The sequence below is a fragment of the Hippopotamus amphibius genome, chromosome 8, assembly GCF_030028045.1.
Source record: "Hippopotamus amphibius kiboko isolate mHipAmp2 chromosome 8, mHipAmp2.hap2, whole genome shotgun sequence".
In the NCBI taxonomy this organism is placed as follows: domain Eukaryota; kingdom Metazoa; phylum Chordata; class Mammalia; order Artiodactyla; family Hippopotamidae; genus Hippopotamus; species Hippopotamus amphibius.
The window spans coordinates 48,804,779-48,828,738 of record NC_080193.1 but is presented as its reverse complement, the minus strand read 5'-3'; the positions used below and the strand labels follow the sequence as shown (position 1 = coordinate 48,828,738).

The window sequence follows — 23,960 nt, the reverse complement described above, 5'->3', positions numbered from 1 at the left end:
TACAAAAAAGCTTTTTGCTTTTCAAAAGAGAAAGATCACCTCTTTCCAGAAGTCTGGGGAAAAAGAAGAGGGTGTATGGAGTGAGATTTTGAGGTAGACAAAAAAGGACAATCAAGCCGTTTCTAATGGGCTCAATTTTCTCAGAGCTTGGGGCTTTTTAAAAGGTGAGGAAAGTTTCTACACAGTTGCAAGCAGTGTTTTAGGAGAGATGATTGAGAGCCTGCTGTGTTTCAATTATGATTAGCTCAATAGTCTACATTTACCATTGATATCTTTAAGTAATGATCAAATTTTAATTTGATATTTAACAAATCCTTCCTGAATTTATTCAAACATTTTCAGTGATTATCATTGCAATATTTTGTTTTATTGTTTTTTTTAATTTTTGAGTTTGAGTGTGAATTAAAAAAAAAAACGGATGCTGTAGAATTTTTATTTTAGATATATTAAAAATAGATTTTTTTAGACAGAAGTCGTATTTGGATTAAAATGTTTCAAACAACCTATTTGCCAAGATTTTGTTCACTTTTTTGAAAATCTCTCCAGATAGATGATAGATGATAGAGATAGATTTAATTTTGAAACATTAAAAGCAAATTATCATGTCAAAATTAAATGCCTAATTACATTATCAATACTAACATTTAAAAATAAGGTGACTTTATATTGATATTCATGAAAGGTGAATTTTGTCAGCTGTCAACACCAAGAATAACCTGTTCTGCAAAGCTGGGTTTATTACCCATTGCAGTCAGAATGTCCAGAAGGAGGTGTTGGTGGGTTGGGTTGGGGGTTACATACAGGGCTGGAAATCTAGACATGAATTGTTAAGACAGATCTTCCAATGGGCTTAGGATGGGTGGACACAGAGAGGCAAGTACCTTAAAGTGAATCATGAGTAAACCATTGTTTGATAATTAAGAGCTTGCTCAGTTTGGGGAGCGTATGGTTCAGATCAATTACTTTACAGCAAGTTTCTGAAACAAAATTAAGTTTCGTACTAATTTATAACCTTATCTCTGTGGGCAAGAACTTGTTATCGCTAAAAGGAAAATCTTATGGATGTAGGTCCCAACAGTTGGGTGGATGCAGAGGTCTGGGTTCTCAATTTCAGTAGCAAGTTGAGAACTGAATTATAATGTGAAGTGCATTACTGCCTGCTTTGTATAAAATAAAAGGTTGCCTTTATCTGAAAGAACTTAAATTAGGATATAGTACTGTTTTGCCTTTTGCTAGACAAATTATGGAAAAAGGCTTGGACAGAAATACCAGGAGTTTTGGGGGTGGAGTCAGACACTGAAAATATCAATACATTCTTGTAGCTCAGGATGGAGAGGCTAGACAGTGATTCTATTTTGTCACATCTTTCCATTAAAAAAAAAAAAAACCTGACTGAATTGAATATGTGTTCAGGATAACTGACTTTTAACTTTCAATGAGCTGAAAAGGAAGAAAGATTATTTAATCAAAGTTGTATAGACATGTATAATATAGTGTTTTAAGAATGTTTCAAGTACACCTACCTAAATCTTCCTGTGTTAATGCACTTTACCCATTGATCTGATTCACTCATATTTCATTACTTAATATTAAACAAAATATGAGGTGACAGTTTTGAAATATATTTCCAGAAAATAATTTATAATGCAATAATAAGACCTGCAAAACTAGGAGATTCCACTAGTGATTATAAATCATACAGTAAAGTAGGATAAATATGATGCCCAGAAGACCAGATTTTAAAGACCATAAAAAATTAGAGAAAATTAATAAAGTCAGATATTGGATGCTTTTAAAATAATTTATGTAGTAATCTGTATTAAATATTAACCTAGAGAGTTACGGTTGAATTTAAAAATAAATAAATAGAAAGGTGTCTCTCACTAATACAGCATTGAAAGTCTGATAGTAAAATTTGCAGGAGTACAGATCATAGATCTCAAGTCTCTATAGATGTTTTTCAAGTCTAAATAATTATCCAATGAAATTTACTTTAAAAATATTAAATGTAGTCTTTATCGTCTCAAACAAGCTCCACTTCCTTCTATTTTGAGTCGAAGGGAAATAAAAATGAATTTTCCTTCCTCTATCCCAGTACAATCCATCACCTGCTGAGGATTTCCTCTTACTATGAGAGACTATAAGGCCATATGTTACTTAATCTCTTCTGTTGGAGAAGAATCACTATGCATGCTGTCTGGGCTCCTCTTTCTCCCTAAGCCCATAGATCCTCATCCCTATTTAGAATTCTGCAGTGTGCTGGTCTCCTGGGAGAAGAACCAGTCACTGAGTAGCTTTTTGCTATATTTAGCATGCTTGTGCAGTAGAAGGGGAAAATCCTCTTTCTCTGAAGTTATTGTGAAAATATTATGACATGCTGTTTATGCTAATCTATGATGGTAATATCTATCCATATCAAGAGGTGGTCCAGAATTGAGAAAATGAAGAGGAATAACAGAGGTGTCGGTTGAGGTTGGACTATAGATTCAAGCGAGCATTAATCGAGAGCAGGAAGACAGGAGACCAGAGTCAGCTGGCAAGGCCAAGTGAGTAACACGGGTGACCAGTGTTGCTGCTGAACCTGTGACCAAAGATTTGGGATAGAAAGGAAAGGGAAGAGAGGTAAAGAATGTAAGTCAAAATAAATATTGATTACGTGTGTAAACCTGTCACTTGTCTTAAATCACTAGAAAGGTCAGCAGGTAAAGTTAAGGATAAAAAAACCTAATTTATTTATAGGTGATGAAAGAAATTCAGAAGGTGATACAAGGCCTTATTTTATCTTTTTTCTTTTTATTACAAGGCCTTATTTTAAAGATCACATAGGGCGGTCTTTCAGTATGCCTAAGTACAACTCAGATAGCAACTTGGAATCTTTGTCTCTTTTTCTCGTTTCTTAAAACACTTGTCTTTCCCAGGCCACAGTTCCAGCATGTCATGGTCCCATGTGACTAAGGTCAAGAAGAACCACTGGCCTTCTGTGCCATCCCCGACTCTAGCAGGAGAGTCATATTGGACTCTCAATCTTCTGAATGAAACATGGAAGAAAGACAAACTTCTTTTTGCTAGTATTGACTGCTTCCTCATCATAACTCCTGGATGTTATTATTTATAATACTGAAATAACTAGAGAACAGGGCAGAAAACCTTGCTCTGCCAAAAGTGTCAAGATGTTTCCACATAGTCTTCACAACCCTCATTCGGTATTTGTTTACCACTATTATGCAGATGAAGACAGTCAGGTTCTGAGAGTCATAACTTACATAACTTCATTTACTGTGAATAGTAGGTGCACTCCCTCTCAATATTTCTTCCAAGAATGGGCAGGTGGTTACGGAGGTGCAATTCCATGGAGAAGGTTAGAATTGGGTAAAACTGAAAAGGAGATTATCTGAAAAGAAAAAGAGGAAAGCACTCAAGACTGCTTTAATTTATGTATCTTCCCTTTTATCTAATCACATATATATGTATATTGTATACTATTAATATTTCTATATCTTTTGTGTAGATATAGATATCTTTCTTTTTTAACTTCTGAGTATCCTTTCTGACAGTTTCTCTCAGGTTGGTGTTTTCAGTCTATGGTACTCTTAATAAGATTTAAATTCCTGATAAATGTGGCTGAATTTAACAGAAAAGTATATAAAATCAACAGCTGTCCAGACAAAATGCAATTATTTACACTGAAGACATCATTCTCTTTAAAGCTGACAAAGTGGATACAATGGTACACATACAGTCTCAGAGATTTTTGACCGGTGGTCCCACAATTCAGACAAAATACCAGAGGCACAATTCTAAACCCAAGGTAGAGAGAGGTTGAGTAGAAATTGAGCAGTGGTAGGACTGGATATGTGAAAAAGTCTGCATGCGTGTGGTTCATAACATAGCCTCAGAATTCTGTCGAGCTATGTTTAACTGGCAGCCTTGTTGAAAGTTTAACTAGATCACTGATGAGTAACAGCTTTGGAAATGAGAGGCACTTCTCTTTGACCCTTCTTTCTCATATTTGAATGGCAGCAGGTTGCCCATATTTTAATTAATTTTCATTTGTTAAACCAAGAATCTGAATGAGCTTCTCACTAACCCTGTTTTCATTGCATAATAGACCATGTGCTGGGCAGCTTCCTGATCATTGAGGAGGATTAATGGGAGCCAAGTACAGAAACCTGCTCAGGTTATTAAAGGCTACCAGTGATTGTTCTAATGTGTCATTTATTATGCACATTGTCTCCTTTACACTCATTATATTACCTAGTCAATATGTTTGTCAATTGTTAATATCTTTGTTGTTGCAGATACAGATGTGGTGTATAAAAGCGAGAATGGACATGTCATTAAACTGAATATAGAAACAAATACTACCACATTATTATTGGAAAACACAACTTTTGTAAGTAATGAATAATTAATTACTTTAATCATTTCAGTATTGTTTAGAATGCTCTCTTGGTGTACATAATGTTCTTTTTTTCAGCTTCAGCACTTGCAAAGCTTTTCAGGTGAAAAGTTAAGGCTGAGTTATTATTAGAATCAGTAGAGCTATTGTTAGAAAATACCCATGTAACCATCTGCTTTTTCTCCCCATTTACCCTTTTTAATAAATGAATAAATGTTTCTACGAATAATATATTTTAGAATGAATACTTATTCCAATATTTTCTACGTAAGTTTAGCCATACAAATGCCAAAATTAAAAAAAAATGGTTAATCTAACCCAAGTCATCATAGCTTTTTCTCCCCCTTTATTTTTCATTCTTCCTGACTTCTTTCTAATTGTGGATTTCCAAATCAAGTAGAAGGCAGGCTTTGTAAAACTGGGCTTTTGTTAGGGTTGATGTGTTTTATAATTTAGCATTCTATCAGTATCATTTTTCTTCTCCAGAATTATTGTTTGGCCTAACAATGATCAAATAAATGAATGTGTTTATTTTGATCTTATATATGTATATTAATTTTCTCTTTGTGGTAAATTCAGTCCACTTAAGGTTACATTTAGCTATGATTACCTATTGAGTGATAATGAAGTAACTGTTTCAAATGTTCAAAATCTAGCTATCAAACACCACTGAAAAATAGTGTATTTGCTCACTATTTTATATAATCAAAGGTTCAATGTATTGCCTATTAGATGAGTTCGTATGATATAGACATATGTAGTACAAGGTCTTGGAGGACCTTCTATACAAAATAAAGGAATAAGCAAATCATCGAATGCTTTTCATACTTATTCCTACTTGTACATTTGAAATAATTATTTAGTCTTCATGTTTATGATAAGGTGGCCAGGTGGAAGAGATGAACTGAAAACGTCTGTTGTTTATTGTTTTTATTTAATAAGATAAAAGTGGTTGTTGAAATCATGAAGTTATCATATACGTATATATCTGTTAGACTAAATTAAACCAACCTACTTTAGCACTTAGGTTATTAACTAACAAATAATGACATTTCTGTTCTTAATGAATCAATTAAATTACAGATATTAGAAGAACAGCTACTCTGAATGCAACATTTTATAGTACTTGTAGAATGTCAAGGAAACATAAGGCATATTTCCTAAGAATATGGATTTCCCTGGGGGAGATAATACTAACCTTCCTGGAAAAGTTTAATAAACAGCATATCTATTATTTCTTAATTGGATGGTCCTCAGGGATACTAGAGAAGAGGCTAAGAAATCATTGAAAGATGTTGAAATCAATGGATAAGAAGCCCTCCATAGGCAATAGGACAGAAAGTAGAAAGCAGGAATCAGTAATGATGACAGCTAATGATTTGCTAATTAGTCAATGTGAATTAATTTCAATAAAACTAGTTTGGAGAACAAAATTAAATGCACTTTTTTATTTGTTTCCTTTATTATAAAGTAACATTTTTGATGGGGAGTATAGCCTTTAATGGTCAAGCATTTAAGAACAGATGCTTAGTACATAAATATCTGGTTATATGACTGTTGCATGCTGATCATCCCCTTACATAAGTTAATGACATCTTCTGCGGGTCACTAATGATCTTTTTTTTTTTCCCCCAGCATTTATTCCTTGCTTTCTTAGTCTCTTTGGCACATCAAAAAAGAAGCAAAACAAACAAAACTTTTTGGTTATTATTCCACTCTGCTGTTGGTACTTCATACTACACACTAACCCCATCTCATTGTAGTTTTCTCCATGTACTGATTAATGCCATTTTATCTTTATGCTAGTATGTTTAATTTTTTAAAAATCCTTTTGAGATCCATTTCTTCTCCTCTTTATGTCGGCCATGACTCTTAATTACCACCGAGTCATAGTTAAAAAATATTCTAATTTATTGATCTTCTAAGATTCATGGGTTCCCTAAAGACATTTATCTCACAACACAGATAATTAAGCAATTTATAAGTCCTAGAGGTGTCAGAATTCAGTGGAGGAGGGTGAGGATAAAGATTGGAATGAGGCTTGTATTTGCAACTAGTTAACTTAGAGCTGCAAACAAAAAATACAAATTACCATGATTCCAGATGTATATTCAGAAGAACTTATTTAATTTCCTCCTCCTAACTCCAAGATAGCATTATTAAACACAGTTGTGTTTTAAAGCTCATGCTAGGCTAAAGTCTGGATATACTTTCTCTCTCAGGCCATGTTCTTAGGAAAGAAATCTCTTATCAGAGCATAAAAATTTTATTTATACTGTAGTTTTTTTTTTCATTGAGCAATTAGCAATACTTTAAAGACAATTATAATTCATTGGATTAGATCACTGTAAAAAAGTTTATAATAAAAGTGTACCAAGGCAATTGAGAAAAAAATATTATTACTTAAAATGTGATAACAAAATAGCCTATTGCTTAATAAGACATATTTTGCAAAAAAAGTGACTGCCAATTTATTTTAAAAATTAAGATAACACCACATTGTCATTTCTCTGCTTATGTACATTTTAAATATGAATGGTGGGCACTTTTAGCTATGTAATCATGGTTAGCAGACACTATGAGTAAAAATAATATTGGCCATGACTGTCAAAAATAAAACAAAAGTAAGTAATTTTCCTGAAATAATTGTCTTATGTCTTAAGGCATTCTTTTGGATTGAAGATAGGTGGACTTCTTAATGGAGAAAATTAAAGGGTCTATGACTTTTTGAAGAGGAGTTATGTGAAAGCTAAAGTGATTTAGCCCCCAAACTGCTCTTAATCATTTCTAAGTGTTTGGAAATGTTATCTCATAAAGCCAGAACTATTTCAAACAAAAGCACATTCAGTGTCATAATGAAGAAAATGTTTCATAAGTATTAGCTATATTCTTTCTACTGTCAATAATTTGAATATCGCCAGTGGTTTTGGCAGAAAACACCAGCATTCATAAATAGTTCTATCAAATCTCTGTTTGAGATTAGAAACGAATTGGAAACATTATTTCAAGCCATATGCTTAAACATAATTAAGATTAAAAAAAAAGAGCTTATCTACTAATATGGAAAGGGAAACTGTATATCTGTAAGTTTTTAAAAATATGCTATGAAAGTAACCTAAAGCAGAGAAAGGAAATTCATATATATGAATGATACCAAGGAAAATGTTACCTACACATATTTTGGTCCAGCTATTTATTTATAGGTCATTACAAAATAGTAGGTTTGACTAGAACCAAGGAATGGACTTATAATGTATAGAGATAGCATCAGTTGATTTGCATACCATTGTAGTGCTTTTATTTGCTTAATTTTCACTTATTCTGCCACCGAATATTTGGGGTGGGGGGATAAATAAAAATCTTTTTACCACCAAGAAATCAAGAAGCTGATTTGAGCTGCTTGATTGAAAAGAAAAAAAAAAGGTAGAATGGCACAAGCAAATATTTGTTGGATAAAGGCAACCAAAATTTTACCTCTTAAAATCTGGAATAAAGAAAAGTTTTCAGGAATTTTTGATCAGCCAGATGGTTTCACATGCTGGCTATAATCATAGAGAATTTATTTGTTAAAAATCTGGCCTCAGCCTTTCTCACCTTCTGAGATGGCCCACACTCTGCAGAGTGTTTCTCTCTAACTAAATCTCTAAATAAACTTCTTACTTATCAAAAATAACAAGACAAACAGACAAAATCTGGCCTCAGACAAGGCATACAAGGATGGCAGAGTAGGAAGCCCTTGAGCTCACCTCCTCTCATGGGCATACCAAAATTACAAATATTTACAGAACAACTATTGATTAGATAGACTGGAAGCTATCAGAAAAGATCTTCCACAACTAAAGATATAAAGAAGGAACCACAACAAGACATGTAGGAGGGGCAGAGTTATGGTATATTTAAGACCCATACCTCTGGGAGAGGGATCCACAAATGGGAGAATAATTACAATTGCAGAGGTTCTCCCCAAGGAGCAAGGGGTCTGGATCCCACACTGGACTCCCCATCCTGGGGGAACTAGAGCAAGAAGTGGAACCCCCAAAATGTATGGCTTTGAAAGCCAGAGGGGCTTACTTTCAGGAGATCCAGAGCACTGTGGAAAATAGAAACTCCACTCTTAAAGCATGCACACAAAATCTCACACACTGTGAGACCTAGGGCAGAAGCAGTAGTTTGAAAGGACCCTGGGTCAGACCTACCTGCTGATCTTAGAGAGTCTCCTGGAGAGGCAGGAGGTAACTGGAGCTCACCCTGAGAATATAGATACTGGCAGCAGCCATTTTGGGGAGCTCCTTCCACCATGTGGACACTGATACTGTCAAGGGATATTTTGGAATCCTCTCTCCAGCTTATTAAAGTCAGGACTCAGCCCTGCCCCTACCTGCCAGCCTGTAGGCACCAGTACTGGAACCCCCCAGTCCAAGCAACCAGTTGGGCAGGGACACAACCCCATATACCAACAGGCAGGCAGCTGTAAGACCCCCTGAGCCCATACATGCCCCTGGACACACCCCTGTCCATCAGAGGGTCCAGGACCCAGGCCCATACACCAGAACACAGGCACTAGACCCTGAACACCCAGGGCCCTGCAGCCAGAGACCCTGAGACCCTGAGACTGAGCTCCATCCACCAATGGGCTGGAATGACCCCTAGAAGCCCATGGGCTCTGGTCCCACCCACCAGCCAGGCAACTCTAGCTGTGGGACCAGCCTCATCCAAAAGCAGTCCCATACCAAATCTGGGACCCCTGGACCCTAAGGCTCAGCTTTGCCTGCCAGCAGGATGGTACTAGTCCCAGGACCTGGCTTTACTTGCTGGTGGGTGAGCACCTGTACTCCTTTGCCGGCTGCCTTATTATATAGCCCCACTCTCCAGCAAGCCAACACCAGCTTTGGGATACCCTAGAACCTGCAGCCAGCCATGTAAGGAACTGGCTTGACCCACCAGCAGGTCAACACTAAATGCAAGAACCCCAGGCTAAAACCATCCACCCCAGAACCTAGCACTACCGTGGAGTGTGCCAGCACTAGCCCTGGGGTCCCCTGGGGTTCCACAGCCAGCCACCTTATGACCTGGCCCCACCGACTGGCAGCTGGCAGTCTTCACACAAGGCAGGGCCTGGCAACCAACCAAACCAGGAGCCAGCCACACTTAGCTAAACTCTGCCCACAGTAGTTAACCCACTACCCACAGAAGAACCCACACAGCCCTAGAGCATATAGCTCTGGTGACCAGAGGGGACTGTGCTGCTGAGATGCACAGGATGTCTCCTATAAAAGGCCACTTCTTCAAGATCGAGAAACCTAATCAACATGCTAGAAACAGAAATAGCAAATTAGGCAGTGAGGTAACAGAGGAACAAGATAAACAAAGGAACAAGATAAAACAAAGGAACAAGAAAAAACCTCATAAGAACAAAATGAAGTGGATGGCTATAGGTGATCTAATAGATAAAGAATTCAAGGTAATGACAATAAAGATAATCAATGAACTTGAGAGAAGTATTGATGAACAGAGTGAGAAGTTAGAAGTTTTTAACAAAGAGTTAGAAAATATAAAGAAGAACCAAATAGAGATGAAGAATACAGTACTGAAAAAAACAAAACAAAACAAAACAAACAAACAAAAAACACTGGAAGGAATAAACAGTAGCTGAAGTGATGCAGAGGAACGGATCAGTGAGTTGGAAGACAGAGTAGTGGAAATCACCAGGAATGAACAGAAAAAAGAAAGAAAAGAATAAAAAGAAATGAGGACAGCCTAAGAGGTCTTGTTCCACAATATCAAGCATAGGAACACTGGTATTATAGGGGTCCTAGAAGGAGAAGTGATAGAGAAAGGGGCAAAGATTATATATGAGGACATAACAGTGTAAAATTTCCCTAACCTGGGAAAGGAAACAGACACTCAAGTCCAGGAAGCACAGAGAGTCTCAAATGGGATCAACTCAAAGAGAACCACACCAAGACACACTGAATTAAAAATGGCAAAAGTTAAAGAGAGTAACATTAAAAGCAGCAAGCTAAAAGAACAAGTTACCTACAAGGCAACTCTCATTAGGCTATTAGCTAACTTTTCAGCAGAAACTCTGAAGGCCAGAAGGGTGGCAGAATATATTTAAAGTAATAGAAGTGAAAAATGCACAACCAAGGAACCTACCCAGCAAAACTTTCACTCGGTTTTGAAGGAGAGATCTAAAGTTTTATAGACAAGCAAAAGTTGAGTTCAGCACCAGCAAACCAGCTTTACAGGAAATGTTAATGGGACTACTCTAAGTGAACAAGAAAAGGTCACAACCAGAAACGTGAACATTATGAAAGGAAAAACCTCACTGGTAAAGGCAAATATACAGTAAACATATTTTGGATATTAACCCCTTATTTGTCATATCATATGCAAATATTTTTCTTGCATTCAGCAAGTTGCCTTTTCATTTTGTCAGTGGTTTCATTTTGTCAATGGTTTGCATAGCAAAAGCTTTTAAGTTTAATTAGGTCCCATTTGTTTATTTTTAATTTTGTTTCCCTTGTCTGAGGAGACAGATCCCCCCAAAATATTGCTACAATTTCTATCAAAGAGTGTCTGCCTATGTTGTCTTCTAGGAGGTTTTAGGTCTTACATTTAGGTCTTTAATCCATTTTGAATTTATTTTTGTATATGGTATGAGGAAATGTTCTAATTTCATTCTTTCACATATAACTGTTCAATTTTCCCATCATCACTTATTGAAGAGACTGTCTTTTCTCCACTGCATATTCTTACCTACTTCATTGTAGATTAATTGACCATAAGTGTGTGGGTTTAATTCTGGGCTCTGTATTCAGTTTCATGGTTGTGTATGGCTGCTTTTGTGCCTGTATCATGTTATTTTGATTACTGTAGCTTTGTAGTATAGTCTGAAATCAGGGAGCCTGATTCTTCCAGCTTTGTAATTTTTTCTCAAGATTGCCTTGGCAATTTGACATCTTTTGTGGTTCCATAAAAATCTTGGAAATATTTGTTTTAGTTCTGTGAAAAATATCATGGGTATTCTGATAGGGATTCCATTAAATTTATAGATTGCTTTGGGTAGTATGGGAATTTTAACTATATTAATTCTTCTAGTGCATGAACATTGGCTATCTTTCTATTTCTTTGTATCATCTTCAATTTTCTTCATCAGTGTTTTACAGTTTTCACAGTATAGGTCTTTCACCTCCTAGGTTAAGATTATTCCTGGGTATTGTATTCTTTTTGATGTGATTTTAAATGGGATTGTTTTCTTGGTTTCTCTTTCTGATAGTTCATAATTGGTGCATAGAAAAGCAACAGATTTCTGCATATTATTTTAATATCCTGCAACCTAAATGAATTCACTTATTAGCTCTAAATTTTTTTGGTGACTACTTTAGGGTTTTCTATATATAGACTCATGTCATCTGCAAATAATGACAGTTTTATTCCTTCCCTTCCAGTTTGGATGCATTTCATTTATTTATTTATTTTTTCTTGTCTGATTGCTGTGGCTAGGACTTCCAATACTATGTAAGAATATATATATTATTCTTACTCTCCCTCACTGATATTTTAAAAAACAATACATTGAAAACATGGTTGAAAAATATATGTAGTATATTGACCTATCCAATAAGACAGTCACTAGCCACATATGGCTATTTAAATTTATTTTTAAATTAATTAAAATCTCATAAAATTAAAAACTCCATATTTTAGTTACAACAGACACATTTCAAACATTCAATATCCAAGTGTAATCACTGGCTACCACATTGGATAATGCTCATACAGTGCCTTTCCATTATCATAGAAAAGTTCTGCACAGTGCTGCTATACATGTACATATAATAAAAATAAAAGTTTCCCTTTATATCACTCAATACTCCTTTCTCCAGAATTTCTCCAGAAATATATCTGTGGGTCTTCATACCTCTGTACATAAACAATATGTTTCAAAATATGTGCACTCATGTGTGTGAGCATTTAATTTCCACAGCATGGATGGTCTACCCTTTTCATCTACTTAATAATATAACTTAAATATCTTTTTATATGATCCCTTTTGTTTTTCTTTAATATCGCTTAATGGTACATAGAATTCCCTTGCATAATGCACTACCATATATTCATTTCCTATTATATCCCTGTAAATACACTTGGCAACCATTTTTGAAATGTATTTGTATGCTAAAGTCATAGCAGTACTATTTCTGGGTCAAAAGAAATGTCTATTTGAAATTTAATAGACAGTATCAAATTGCATTAATTAGGTCAACCAAGAGTATATGATATTGCCTATTAATCTACTCTGGCCATCACTAATTATTGTCAACATATCAACTATTATCAATTTGGCTGATGAAAAATAGCACTTGTTATATTGATTTGCAATTATTTAATTATGAGTGAGATTGAGCATTATCTTGTCATATGTGCATTGACAATTGGTTCTTTTTTTTTCTATGAATTCCTTTGCATAAGCTTTTAAAACTAGGATTTTGCAAGTGATACCCATGTGCAAAAACATTTTATCTTTACATATTTCTACTTAGCTTGAATTTCACTGGAATCATTCATTCATCACCATCTGGAAAGTCCAGTGAAAGATTTTTTTGGTATTTCAAATGTCTTATTAGACCTGCATCTATTATTAACTGGTAGAAGAAGGAATGAATAATGAATGTTCGTAAAATAGGAACAATGGGAAGATTTGTGAGTAAATGTCTATAATGAACTCATTTAGCTTTAAATATCTATTTAATAAAAGAAGAATCATCTGCCCTATAAAATGTTAGGAATACACCCTTTAATTTTCCCCTCAGTTTTCAAAGTGGAATAAAATCAATATTTAAAAAAAAAAAAGCTGGCAAACTGAACACATTCTTCATGTCTTGGGCTTAATCAGACCTTCATCTGCGCATTTGAAAATGTGCAGAAAAAGGATTGATCTTAGCATTCTATATATTTCATTAAGAAATATTGAAGATCTTAATAAACATTTCTGAGAAAGTGGTCAATGCAAGAAATAACTTTTGGGTTTTGGGCCACTAAAATGCAAGGTTAGTAAATGACAACTCAAACTAATTAAGAAATTATTTTTACATCTATCCTTATCATTTTGGTGAATGTCTAACAGAGCTCTTAAGCACAGTTGAGGTGACCCAGAAGTGTTTTCAATTGTGACTATTAGATAAGAATAGAAAAATTGTTTTCTTACTTTAGAGCTGGGGATTTGGGTTCAAGACATTGAATCTGGAGGCAGCCTCCGATTGTCCCTTACTCTCATTCCCTTGGATTTGACTTGATTTTTACAGGACCTCTTTCTTTCTCCAATTAAGCAGAAAGTTCTATGCCACCAGGGAAGTAAATCTGAAGTTACTTTTTTCTTTCACTATTGCCCTTTGCTTTGACAGGTAAGGGCCATTTATAATATATCTGCTTATTAAAATGGATGCTGACAAATGAGAAGGAAATGTTGAATCAACTTATTATTATGAGTCCTGAGCAGGAATAATAGTCCACCTGTTACTATACTCAAGAAATATTGATGTTCAAAGTTAAAAACCTGAATCTTTTTCAAATGAATCACATATTCAGATGCTTCATCTAAATTGTCATATCCTATAATTTTTGTTGTTTGTATCCTGTATCTGTTATAATCTCATGTTAAAATTAGAGTACACAGACAGATATTTTAGCATACAAAAGACTACCAAGTGGTAAATGATAAAGGCATGGTGTAAAGCGTTAGTTAACTGAAAAATATTAGTGTGTATTTAATATAAAAAACTCTTCCAATTTAATTGAAAAATAAGCAAAATATGTAAATACACTGTTCACAAAAGATGCACACATCATTGGTGAACAAATTGAAAAATGCTTAATGTAATTTACAAACAGAAAAATGATGGTCAACAAAGAGACAGTATTTTGGACCTATCCTTTTGGGAAAGTTTAACTCTGACATTAACAAGATTTGGAAAGAATGTGAAGAACAGAGGCTCTTACACATTGCTAGCAGGAGCGTAATTTGTGTTTTTTATTTAGGTAATAGTTTGTCATTTTGTGTGAAGTAGAGCATTCACACGCCCTTCAACCCACAGATTTCTCCCTAGCTATATATACCAGAAGGAAATGGTTGCACATGTGCATCAGAAAACAAGAACACAAAAAATTCATTCAGTCATAGTCGCAAACAAATGCTCTTCTCCTCAACTGAGCTTAGGGTCTATTAAATAGACGTTTCTAATAAAGTGAACAAAAAAGAATGATCTTTATTTAGCTTTGGATCATTAAAATACAAGTTTAGTAAATGACAACTCAACTTTAAACTGATTCACTCTGGAAATTATTTTTATATCGTTGTGTTTCTGGTGAATGTCTAACTCAGTTTGGTTATATATATATTTGCCTAAATGACATATTTAGTTGGTTTTGAACTTTTAATAGAGGAATTGGGCTGTCCATGATATTCTTAAATGTCTTTTATCACTTAGCATTCTGTGACTGATTCATACATATTTACATTTAGTTATAGTTCACTAATTTTTATAGGATATTCCATTATTTTATGTTATTTTCACATTATTATAAGGCTATAGTTCACTAATCTTTATATGATATTCCATTATTTTATATTATTTTCACATTATTATAAGGCTATAGTTCACTAATTTTTATACAATATTCCATTATTTTATATTATTTTCACATTATCATAAGCCTTGCCATTATTTTAATAGATTACAACATATTTGCTTATTATTCGATATCATTTAACTGGGCATCTTATATTTTTATTGGCTAAATCTATTATGAATGACACTATGTCAAGAGATAAAAGTTATTATTAATTTAATTCTGTGCATCCAAGGGCCATTAAGATGAAAACAATCAATAAATATTATACTATTTATATGTAATAGTATTATCAACGATAGGAAATAGGAGAAAGTATATATAAAACATGACATTATTGAAGAATATACCAAAATATATTAAATGTCAACAAATGAGTTTGTTTTTATTTATTAACCTTTGTTCTCTCGTTCTTTGGGATTATTAATGGTAATGCTAAACTAATGATGTCATACCAACTTTAAATGGGTCTTTGATCCATAAGAAAAATCAATCACTTCCAGAAAATTTAATCTCTAATTATTAGTATTTTCCTATTTTTATTTTCCTCACTTTTGAAGAAGATTCAGCCAGGTTAACTATTTTTATGAAGCATTATTGGTCATTATATTTTCTCTCCTTTTTAAAAATATAAAAATTGCAAAGTTCTCAGTAGCCATCTCCTGGACTATGCCAGATATAAAATCATATTGCTGACACAAATACTTGAAATGCCCATATCGTATTTTAAAATATTAACTCTATTAATTAGGTTTTCTCTTTAATATTTACCTGATGAAATATCATATCAAAAATGTACTTAATTTGTTACTGGGGAAATCTAGTCAACCTATCATATGAGCATTATATTGAATAAATTATATTCCATGATTAGGAAAATTTATGCAGAAATTCTAATGTGGTATTTTCTAGGACCTCTATAACTTTTAATTTCTTTCTATATGGTGTATTCTTTAGTGCACTACATTTAGTGCATTACATTCTTTATGTGAATATAATAGCACCATTTAAGAGAAAAATATGTTTGAAATGTGATTAGAAAACATTAAAACAATTTGAAGAATCAGATTAGCACAAGTGAACTGCAAAGGAATAATTTGCATAAATATGCAATTTACAATATCCCTTTACTTCTTTCTCTAGCATAAGCTTTCCTAATTTGTTGTATTTTTGAGTGGAGGAATACTGACATTCTTCTCAAAGTCACCTTGTTGACCCTGTGTTTTTTTAAGTTATTATTAAAATTCAGAGACCATTAGTTTTCACCTTCCATTAAAATAAAAATTGTTTTTTAAATGTTTTAGTGTGTGGACCATGATCCAAATCAATAGAATATTAATTTGGCTGTTCACATTTATTGAACAATAAAGATATATGTGGGGCATTCTATATGGGGAAGTACTGATTCAACGGCTTTAAAAACTACCTACCTGTACCATGGCGTTTTCTGCACTATTTTTAAATAAAATATTCCAGTATCAATGAAATGCATGGTGCCAAGAAAAAGAAAAGAGAGACCATCTATTATGTTTATACATGGATATCCTAGGTATTTATCACAAAGAAATATAATTCAAGCACTATACTAAGTAATTGGGTAGCTAAGAAAAGAAAACATGAAAAAAATACAATAAAAGGTCTGATTTTTAAAATCTTTGCATATACACAGTTATGGCTATAACAAACAATCATGGCTTTATTTAGAGCTGCAAGATAAAAAAACCCAAAAAACTATTTGCCTCATCTTTGTTCCTTCCATTTGAAGTCAGGCAAAGAAAGAGAGTCTATCTTTGGTATCACATAATAGATTGCAATTTGGCTTGCCTTCTTTTCTGCTTTCTCTTGATCTTCTTTTCCTTTTTTTCAACTGTATAGTAAACATTTCCCTCCTGCTGTCCAATTAAGGTTAGCTGGTTTTTTTAAACTTTTCCTTATGCTCATTTCGTGATTATTTATAGACTGCATTGTTAAAGAAGCTTATTCATAATATACACTTAATCACATATTTGAAAAAATTAATATTTTATTTTTCTAGAATAAAAGATGACTTTCCTAAATACTTTTGTCAAGTATCAAGAAACTAAAAATTAGATTAGGTAATGAGGGAAGTTATATCTAAATAAATTAAACACATGGGGTGTGTGAGTGTGTGTGTGTGTGTGTGTGTAGGCATTTTGGTTGGGTAAGGTGGAGACAGCAGGAAAAAAAGATCATAGGGTCCTCAAGGACTTACCTTCTTGTTTTCATCATTCTATATGTGTTGAAAATATACCCACCTACACTGTAAGTCTTGGTGGATTCTCCAACTCAAGTTCTTAGACCAGTATTTTTTTTTTTTTTTGTAAATAGAGATACCAATCTTTATTCCTGCTCTGCCACTATGTTCATCAGTACCATTTTTTATATTCCATATGGTTAGCATATGGTATTTGTTTTTCTCTTTCTGACTTACTTCACTCTAGGTCCATCCACCTCACTACAAATAACTCAATTTCATTCCTTTTTATGGCTGAGTAATATTCCATTGTATATATATGCCATATCTTCTTTATCCATTCATCTGTTAATGGACATTTAGGTTGCTTCCATGTCCTGGCTATTGTAAATAGTGCTGCAAAGAACATTGTGGTACATGTATCTCTTTGAATTATGGTTTTTCTCAGGGTATATGTCCAGTACTGGGATTGCTGGGTCATGTGGTAGTTCCATTTTTAGTTTTTTAAGGAACCTCCATACTGTTTTTCATAGTGGCTGTACCAATTTACATTCCCATCAACAGTGCAGGAGAGTTCCCTTTTCTCCACACCCTCTCCAGCACTTACTGCTTCTAGATTTTTTGATGATGGCCATTCTGACCAGTGTGAGGTGATACCTCATTGTGGTTTTGATTTGCATTTCTCTAACAATTAGTGATGTTGAGCATCTTTTCATGTGCCTCTTGGCCATCTGTATGTCTTCTTTGGAGAAATGTCTGTTTAGGTTTTCCACCCATTTTTGGATTTGGGTTGTTTGTTTTTTTTGGTGTTGAGCTGCGTGAGCTGCTTGTGTATTTTGGAGATTAATCCTTTGTCAGCTGCTTTGTTTGCAAATATTTTCTCCCATTCTGAGGGTTATCTTTTCATCTTGTTTATGGTTTCCTTTGGTGAGTTTGAGAAAGATAGGTGTTAGCTCTTCTCTAAATGCTTGGAAGAATTCGCCTGTGAAACCCTCTGGCCCTGGGCTTTTGTTTGTTGGAAGATTTTTAATCACAGTTTCAATTTCAGTGCTCATGATTGGTCTGTTCATATTTTCTATTTCTTCTTGGTTCAGTCATGGAAGGTTGTACTTTTCTAAGAATTTGTCCATTTCTTCCACCTTGTCAATTTTATTGGCATATAGTTGTTTCTAGTAGTCTCTCATGATCCTTTGTATTTCTGTGGCATCAGTCATTACCTCTCCTTTTTCATTTCTAATTCTGTTGATTTGAGTCTTCTCCCTTGTTTTCCTTATGGGTCTGGCTAATGGTTTATCAATTTTATCTTCTCAAAGAACCAACTTTTAGTTTTATTGATTTTTACTATTTTTTCCTTCATTTCTTTTTCATTTATTTCTGATCTGATCTCTACTATTTCTTTCCTTCTGCTAGCTTTGGGTTTTTGTTGTTGTTGTTCTTTCTCTAATTGATTTAGCTGTATGTTTAGGTTGTTTATTTGAGATTTTTCTTGTTTCTTGAGGTAGGATTGTATTGCTATAAACTTCCCCCTTAGAACCACTTTTGCTGCATTCCATAGATTTTGGATTGTCATGTTTTCATTATCATTTTTCTTTAGGTTTTTTTTTTGATTTGCTCTTTGATTTCTTCAGTGATCTCTTGGTTATTTAGTAGTGTGTTGTTTAGCCTCCATGTGTTTGTATTTTTTACAGTTTTTTTTTTTTCCTGTAATTGATATCTAGTCTCATAGAGTTGTGGTCAGAAAAGATGCTTGATATGATTTCAGTTTTCTTAAATTTACCAAGGCTTGATTTGTGACCTAAGATGTGATCTATGCTGGAAAACGCTCTGTGTGCATTTGAAAAGAAGGTGTATTCTGTTGCTTTTGGATGGAACATCATATAAATATTGATTAAGTCCATCTGGTCTAATGTGTCATTTAAAACTTGTGTTTTCTTACTTATTTTCTGTTTGGATGATCTGTCCCTTGGTATAAGTAGGGTTTTAAAATCCCTTACTATTATAGTGTTACTGTTGATTTCTCCTTTTATGACTGTTAGCACTTGCCTTCTGTGTTGTGGTTCTCCTGTGTTGGGTGCATAAATATTTATAATTGTTAAATCTTCTTGGATTGATCCTTTGATCATTATGTAGTGTCTTTCCTTGTCTCTTGCAATGGCCTTTATTTTATAGTCTATTTTGTCTGATATAAGTATTGCTACTCCAGCTTTCTTTTGATTTCCACTTGCATGGAATATCTTTTTCCATCCCCTCACTTTCAGTCTGTATGTGTCCCTAGGTTGAGTGGGTCTCTTATAGACAGCATCTATACAGGTCTTGTTTTTGTATCCATTCAGCCAGTCTGGGTCTTTCAGTTGGAGCATTTAATCCATTCACATTTAAGGTATTTATTGATATGTATGTTCCTATTACCATTTTCTTAATTGTTTTGGGTTTGTTTTTTTCTTTGTTTGTTTTTTCTGTAAGAACTTTTATTGAGATACAATTGACATACAATAAACTGCATATATTTAAAGTGTACAATTTGATTTTTTTTCTTATTAGTAATGTATATATGGAAATCCCAATCTCCCAATTCATTCCCCCCACCCCCCCTCCACTTTCCCCACTTGGTGTCCATATGTTTATTCTCTACGTCTATGTTGAGTTTGTTTTTATAGGTCCTTTTCTTCTCTCCTGTTTCCCGCTTAGAGAAGTTCCTTTAGCATTTGTTGTAGAGCTGATTTGGTGGTGCTGAATTCTCTTAGCTTTTGCTTTTGTGTAAAGCTTTTGATTTCTCCTTCGAATCTGAATAAGATCCTTGCTGGGTAGAGCAATCTTGATTGTAGGTTTTTCCCTTTCATCGCTTTAAACATATCCTGCCACTCCCTTCTTGCCTGCAGTGTTTCTGCTGAAAGATCAGCTGTTAACCTTATGAGGATTCCCTTGTATTATTTGTTTTTTCCCTTTCTGCTTTTAATATTTTTCTTTGTATTTAATTTTTGATAGGTTGATTAATATGTGCCTTGGTGTGTTTCTCCTTGGGTTTATCCTCTATGGGATTCTCTGTGCTTCCTGGAACTTGATTTACTATTTCCTTTCCCATGTTAGGAAAGTTTTTGACTATAATCTCTTCAAATATTTTCTCAGACACTTTTTTTTCCTTCTTTTGGGCCCCTTATAATTCAAATGTTGGTGAGTTTAATGTTTTCCCAGAGGTATCTGAGACTGTCCTCTATTCCTTTCATTCTTTTTTCTTTATTGTGCTCTGCAGCAGTTATTTCCTTCATTCTATCTTCCAGCTCATTTACCCTATTTTTTGCCTCAGTTATTCTGCTACTGATTCCTTCTAGAGTATTTTTAATTTCAGTTGTAGTGTTGTTCATCTCTGTTTGTTTTTTCTTCAGTTCTTCTAGGTCTTTGTTAAACATTTCTTGTAATTCCATTCTATTTCTGAGATCTTGGATCATTTTTACTGTCATTACTCTGAATTCTTTTTCAGGTAGACTGCCTATCTCCTCTTCATTTGTTTAAACTTGTGGGTTTTTACCTTGCTCCTTCATCTGCTGCATATTTCTCTGTCTTCTCATTTTGTTTAACTTACTGTGTTTGGGGTTTCCTGTCTGCAGGCTACAGGATTGTATTTCCTTTTACTTCTATTGTCTGTCCTCAATGGGTGAGGTTGTCCAGTGGCTTGCGTACACCTCCTTGTGGGGGGCGACTGGTACCTGTGTTCTGGTGAGTGGAGCTGGATCTTGTTCCTCTGATGGGCAGGACTGTGTCCGATGGTGTGTCTTGAGGGCAGGACTGTGTCTGGTGGTGTGTCTTGAGGTGTCTGTGAACTTAGAGTGACTTTAGGCAGGCTGTCTGCTAGTGGTCATGGTTGTGTTCCTGTCTTGATAGTTGTTTGGCACGAGGCATCTAGCACTGGAGCTTGCTGGACTTTGGGTGGGGCCAGGTCTTAGAGTTGGTACAGAGACCTCTGGGAGAGCTTTCACCAATTAATATTCCATGGAGCTGGGAGTTTTCTGGTGGTCCAATGTCCTAGATTGACTTTCTTACTTTGGAGGCTCAGGCCCATTCCCTGGCTGGATCCGGCACCAAGACCCTGCAAACCACACAGCATGGAAGAAATGTAGGAAGATTTAAAAAAAAGAAAAAAAAAAGAGAGAGAGAGAGAGACAAAAGTCCCAAGACAAATGGTAAAAGCAAAACCAAACAGTCAAAATCACACAAAGAAGTCTACATCCACACACTCACAAAAAGAAAAGAAAAAAAATCAAAAACAAAGCAGAAGAGAGCAACAAAACCAATAAACAAACCCCAAAACAAAATTAAACACTAAAAACAGAAAACTAAACTAACAAATACATAAAACCAGAAACAAATCAAGTGCAGAAAGCAAACTAAAAAAAGGCAGTGAAAGCATAAAACAAACACACAAAACCAATCATAAAAAAAGTAAATGTAAAGACAAAAGAAGATGAAAACAAAGGGAAAAACACAAATCAACAAAGCAGTAAAGTGAAAATGGAAAGATATAGAATATAGTTTAAAATGCAATGAAAATAAAGGAAAATGAAGAAAAAGACAAAAGGAAAAATATAACCATGTAACAAAAAAGTATAGTAGAAATAGGAAAAAAATAATAATTAAATAAAAAATATATTAAAAGTAAAAGCATAAAAAGGAAAAGGAAAAGTACATAAGAAATTAAAATTAAAAGCATATAAAAAAACAAGAAAACAAAACAAAAAGAATCAAACATACAAACAAAAAAAATATAAATAAAAAGTAGTAGTATTTTCCTGTGGCCTTGGCTGTCAGTGTCCTTGCTCCCACTGCCATATTCATATTGTTAATAATACATATATAATGTTAACACTGATCCATGGGGCTGGCCCCACCACTCTGGGAATATTTTAAAAAGTTGTTCTCATAATGTAGTCTATAATTTCATTTAACTGGAAAACACTGGATCATGAACTTTTCACTTACATTACCACCAAGTATATTAAAAATATATCATTCTTGTCTTTAAATCTCATAGCATTGTTCCCCCCTTCCTTTATCCTTATGGCAATTATTGCTTTACAAAGCTTAGCAAACTAGCAGCCCCTAGGCAGAATCTGGTATCCATATATATTTCAAAGTATCAAGCTATAATTTAAGAATCATGAGATAATAAATTGAAATCTTTATTTCTAGCTTATCTTGAAACAAATTAGAAAGTTAGAAATACTGTATGTAATTTCTTATGATAATGATTTTTTGAAGCTGAGGGGCTACAGCCCCCTTTCGACAGCCTGACTACTCCATTTGTCCTCAGTTTACTCAGACAGCTCCTTTCTTCTACTACACACCCAGTCTTTTCAGGCATTTGGGTTTTGGACCCCTGTTCTATCATGGAGAAACACAGTGCTTGTCTTATCCTGCCCAAAATGAGATGGGAAAGGTTCCAGTGACTTTGTTTTTCAGTTTTGTGGCACCTTCAGTGTTTACCATAATATTTGTCTAATTTTGAGTGTTCAATAAGTTAGTTTTGGTATAGTTGAATGATAGATACAAATGAGGTACTACAAAATCTTCCCATGCTGACCTGAAAGCATGCATTTGTTTCTCAATTTGATCAAATGTCCTGCCTTCCTTGTTAATTTGTTTAGTTAACCACCTGCATATTTGTTTTCCTGTTTATCCTACCTTACTTGTCTTTAATTGAATGTTCCTAGATGGCAGAGTTCATGCATTTTAATACCCTTTGATCAAAAATGCATTAGTAAGCATCATTGCTGAATAGTACTGATAAACACAGGTAGAAAATATTTTTCCATCCTTTTATTGCAATAGTAATTAAGTGATTAAATATGTAGGTAACATAATAGCATTATTGGCAATAATAAACTTCCTAAAACACTAATTTGAGGTCATATCAAGTTGAGACTCAACTGGAACTATATTAATGTCTGTAATTAGCGTCAATGTAGACCAGGGGGTCTCCAGTGGCTGCTAGAAAGGATTAATCTCCCAGATGCAACAGATGATAACATTAATGGCTTAGGCTAAGAGGGGTTTGCCTGAGACTCTCCATGCCCCTTGACTAAGCGGCAAGGATGTGTTTCTTATATGCGTATCATCACAAAGTCTGTTTGCAGCACCACCTGTGCACAACTCTCTAAATTCAGAGAAGTTGCAGCAGCTTGAGCCTCTGAAAAGGTATTTGGAAAGTTTCCCAGGTTGTGTGCTGCATAAGCTGGAGGCAGTATAGTGATAATTAATAAAGTGCCAGACTGGATAATTGTAGGAACTGTAAAAGATACTAAAATGTTGTTACCAGAGGCTCAGATGCACCTGTGAACGTGTGAAGTTAATTTGTGTGAGCAACATCACATGAGAGTGGATGGGGACAAGGGAGGTGAGATTTTCTTTAAATAATTCAGAGTTCAGACAGGATAGCTCTTTAAAAAAGTGAGTGAGAGAGAGAGAGAAGAAGGGAGGGAGGGAGGGAGGGAGAAAAGAAAGAACCTCCTGCAGGCATAGGGCTTATGAAAGTTCTTCCTTCATTCTTTCACGCATACTTCTCTGTGACCTTGACAACAGTTTAAGAACTGTAATATTGGAGTTTTCTTATTCCCATAGGACTGGAATGATGGCATTGCCCTTTTAACCAATGTTTAAATAATAATAAACCTCCTCTTGTGTAACAATACACCTGATACTGCAGTGGTGAGAAAGGAACTT

At 34.5% G+C, this 23,960-nt stretch overlaps 1 protein-coding gene across 1 annotated transcript in view; it reads left to right on the top strand.

Moving 5' to 3' along the window:
• DPP10 (dipeptidyl peptidase like 10) overlaps window positions 1–23,960 on the top strand; it is a 630,338-nt gene that overhangs the window by 300,200 nt on the left and 306,178 nt on the right. Inside the window, exon 4 of the mRNA XM_057745327.1 lies at window positions 4,299–4,393. Within this exon, the coding sequence (XP_057601310.1) occupies window positions 4,299–4,393 (95 nt within the window). The remainder of the gene's footprint in view (window positions 1–4,298; window positions 4,394–23,960) is intronic.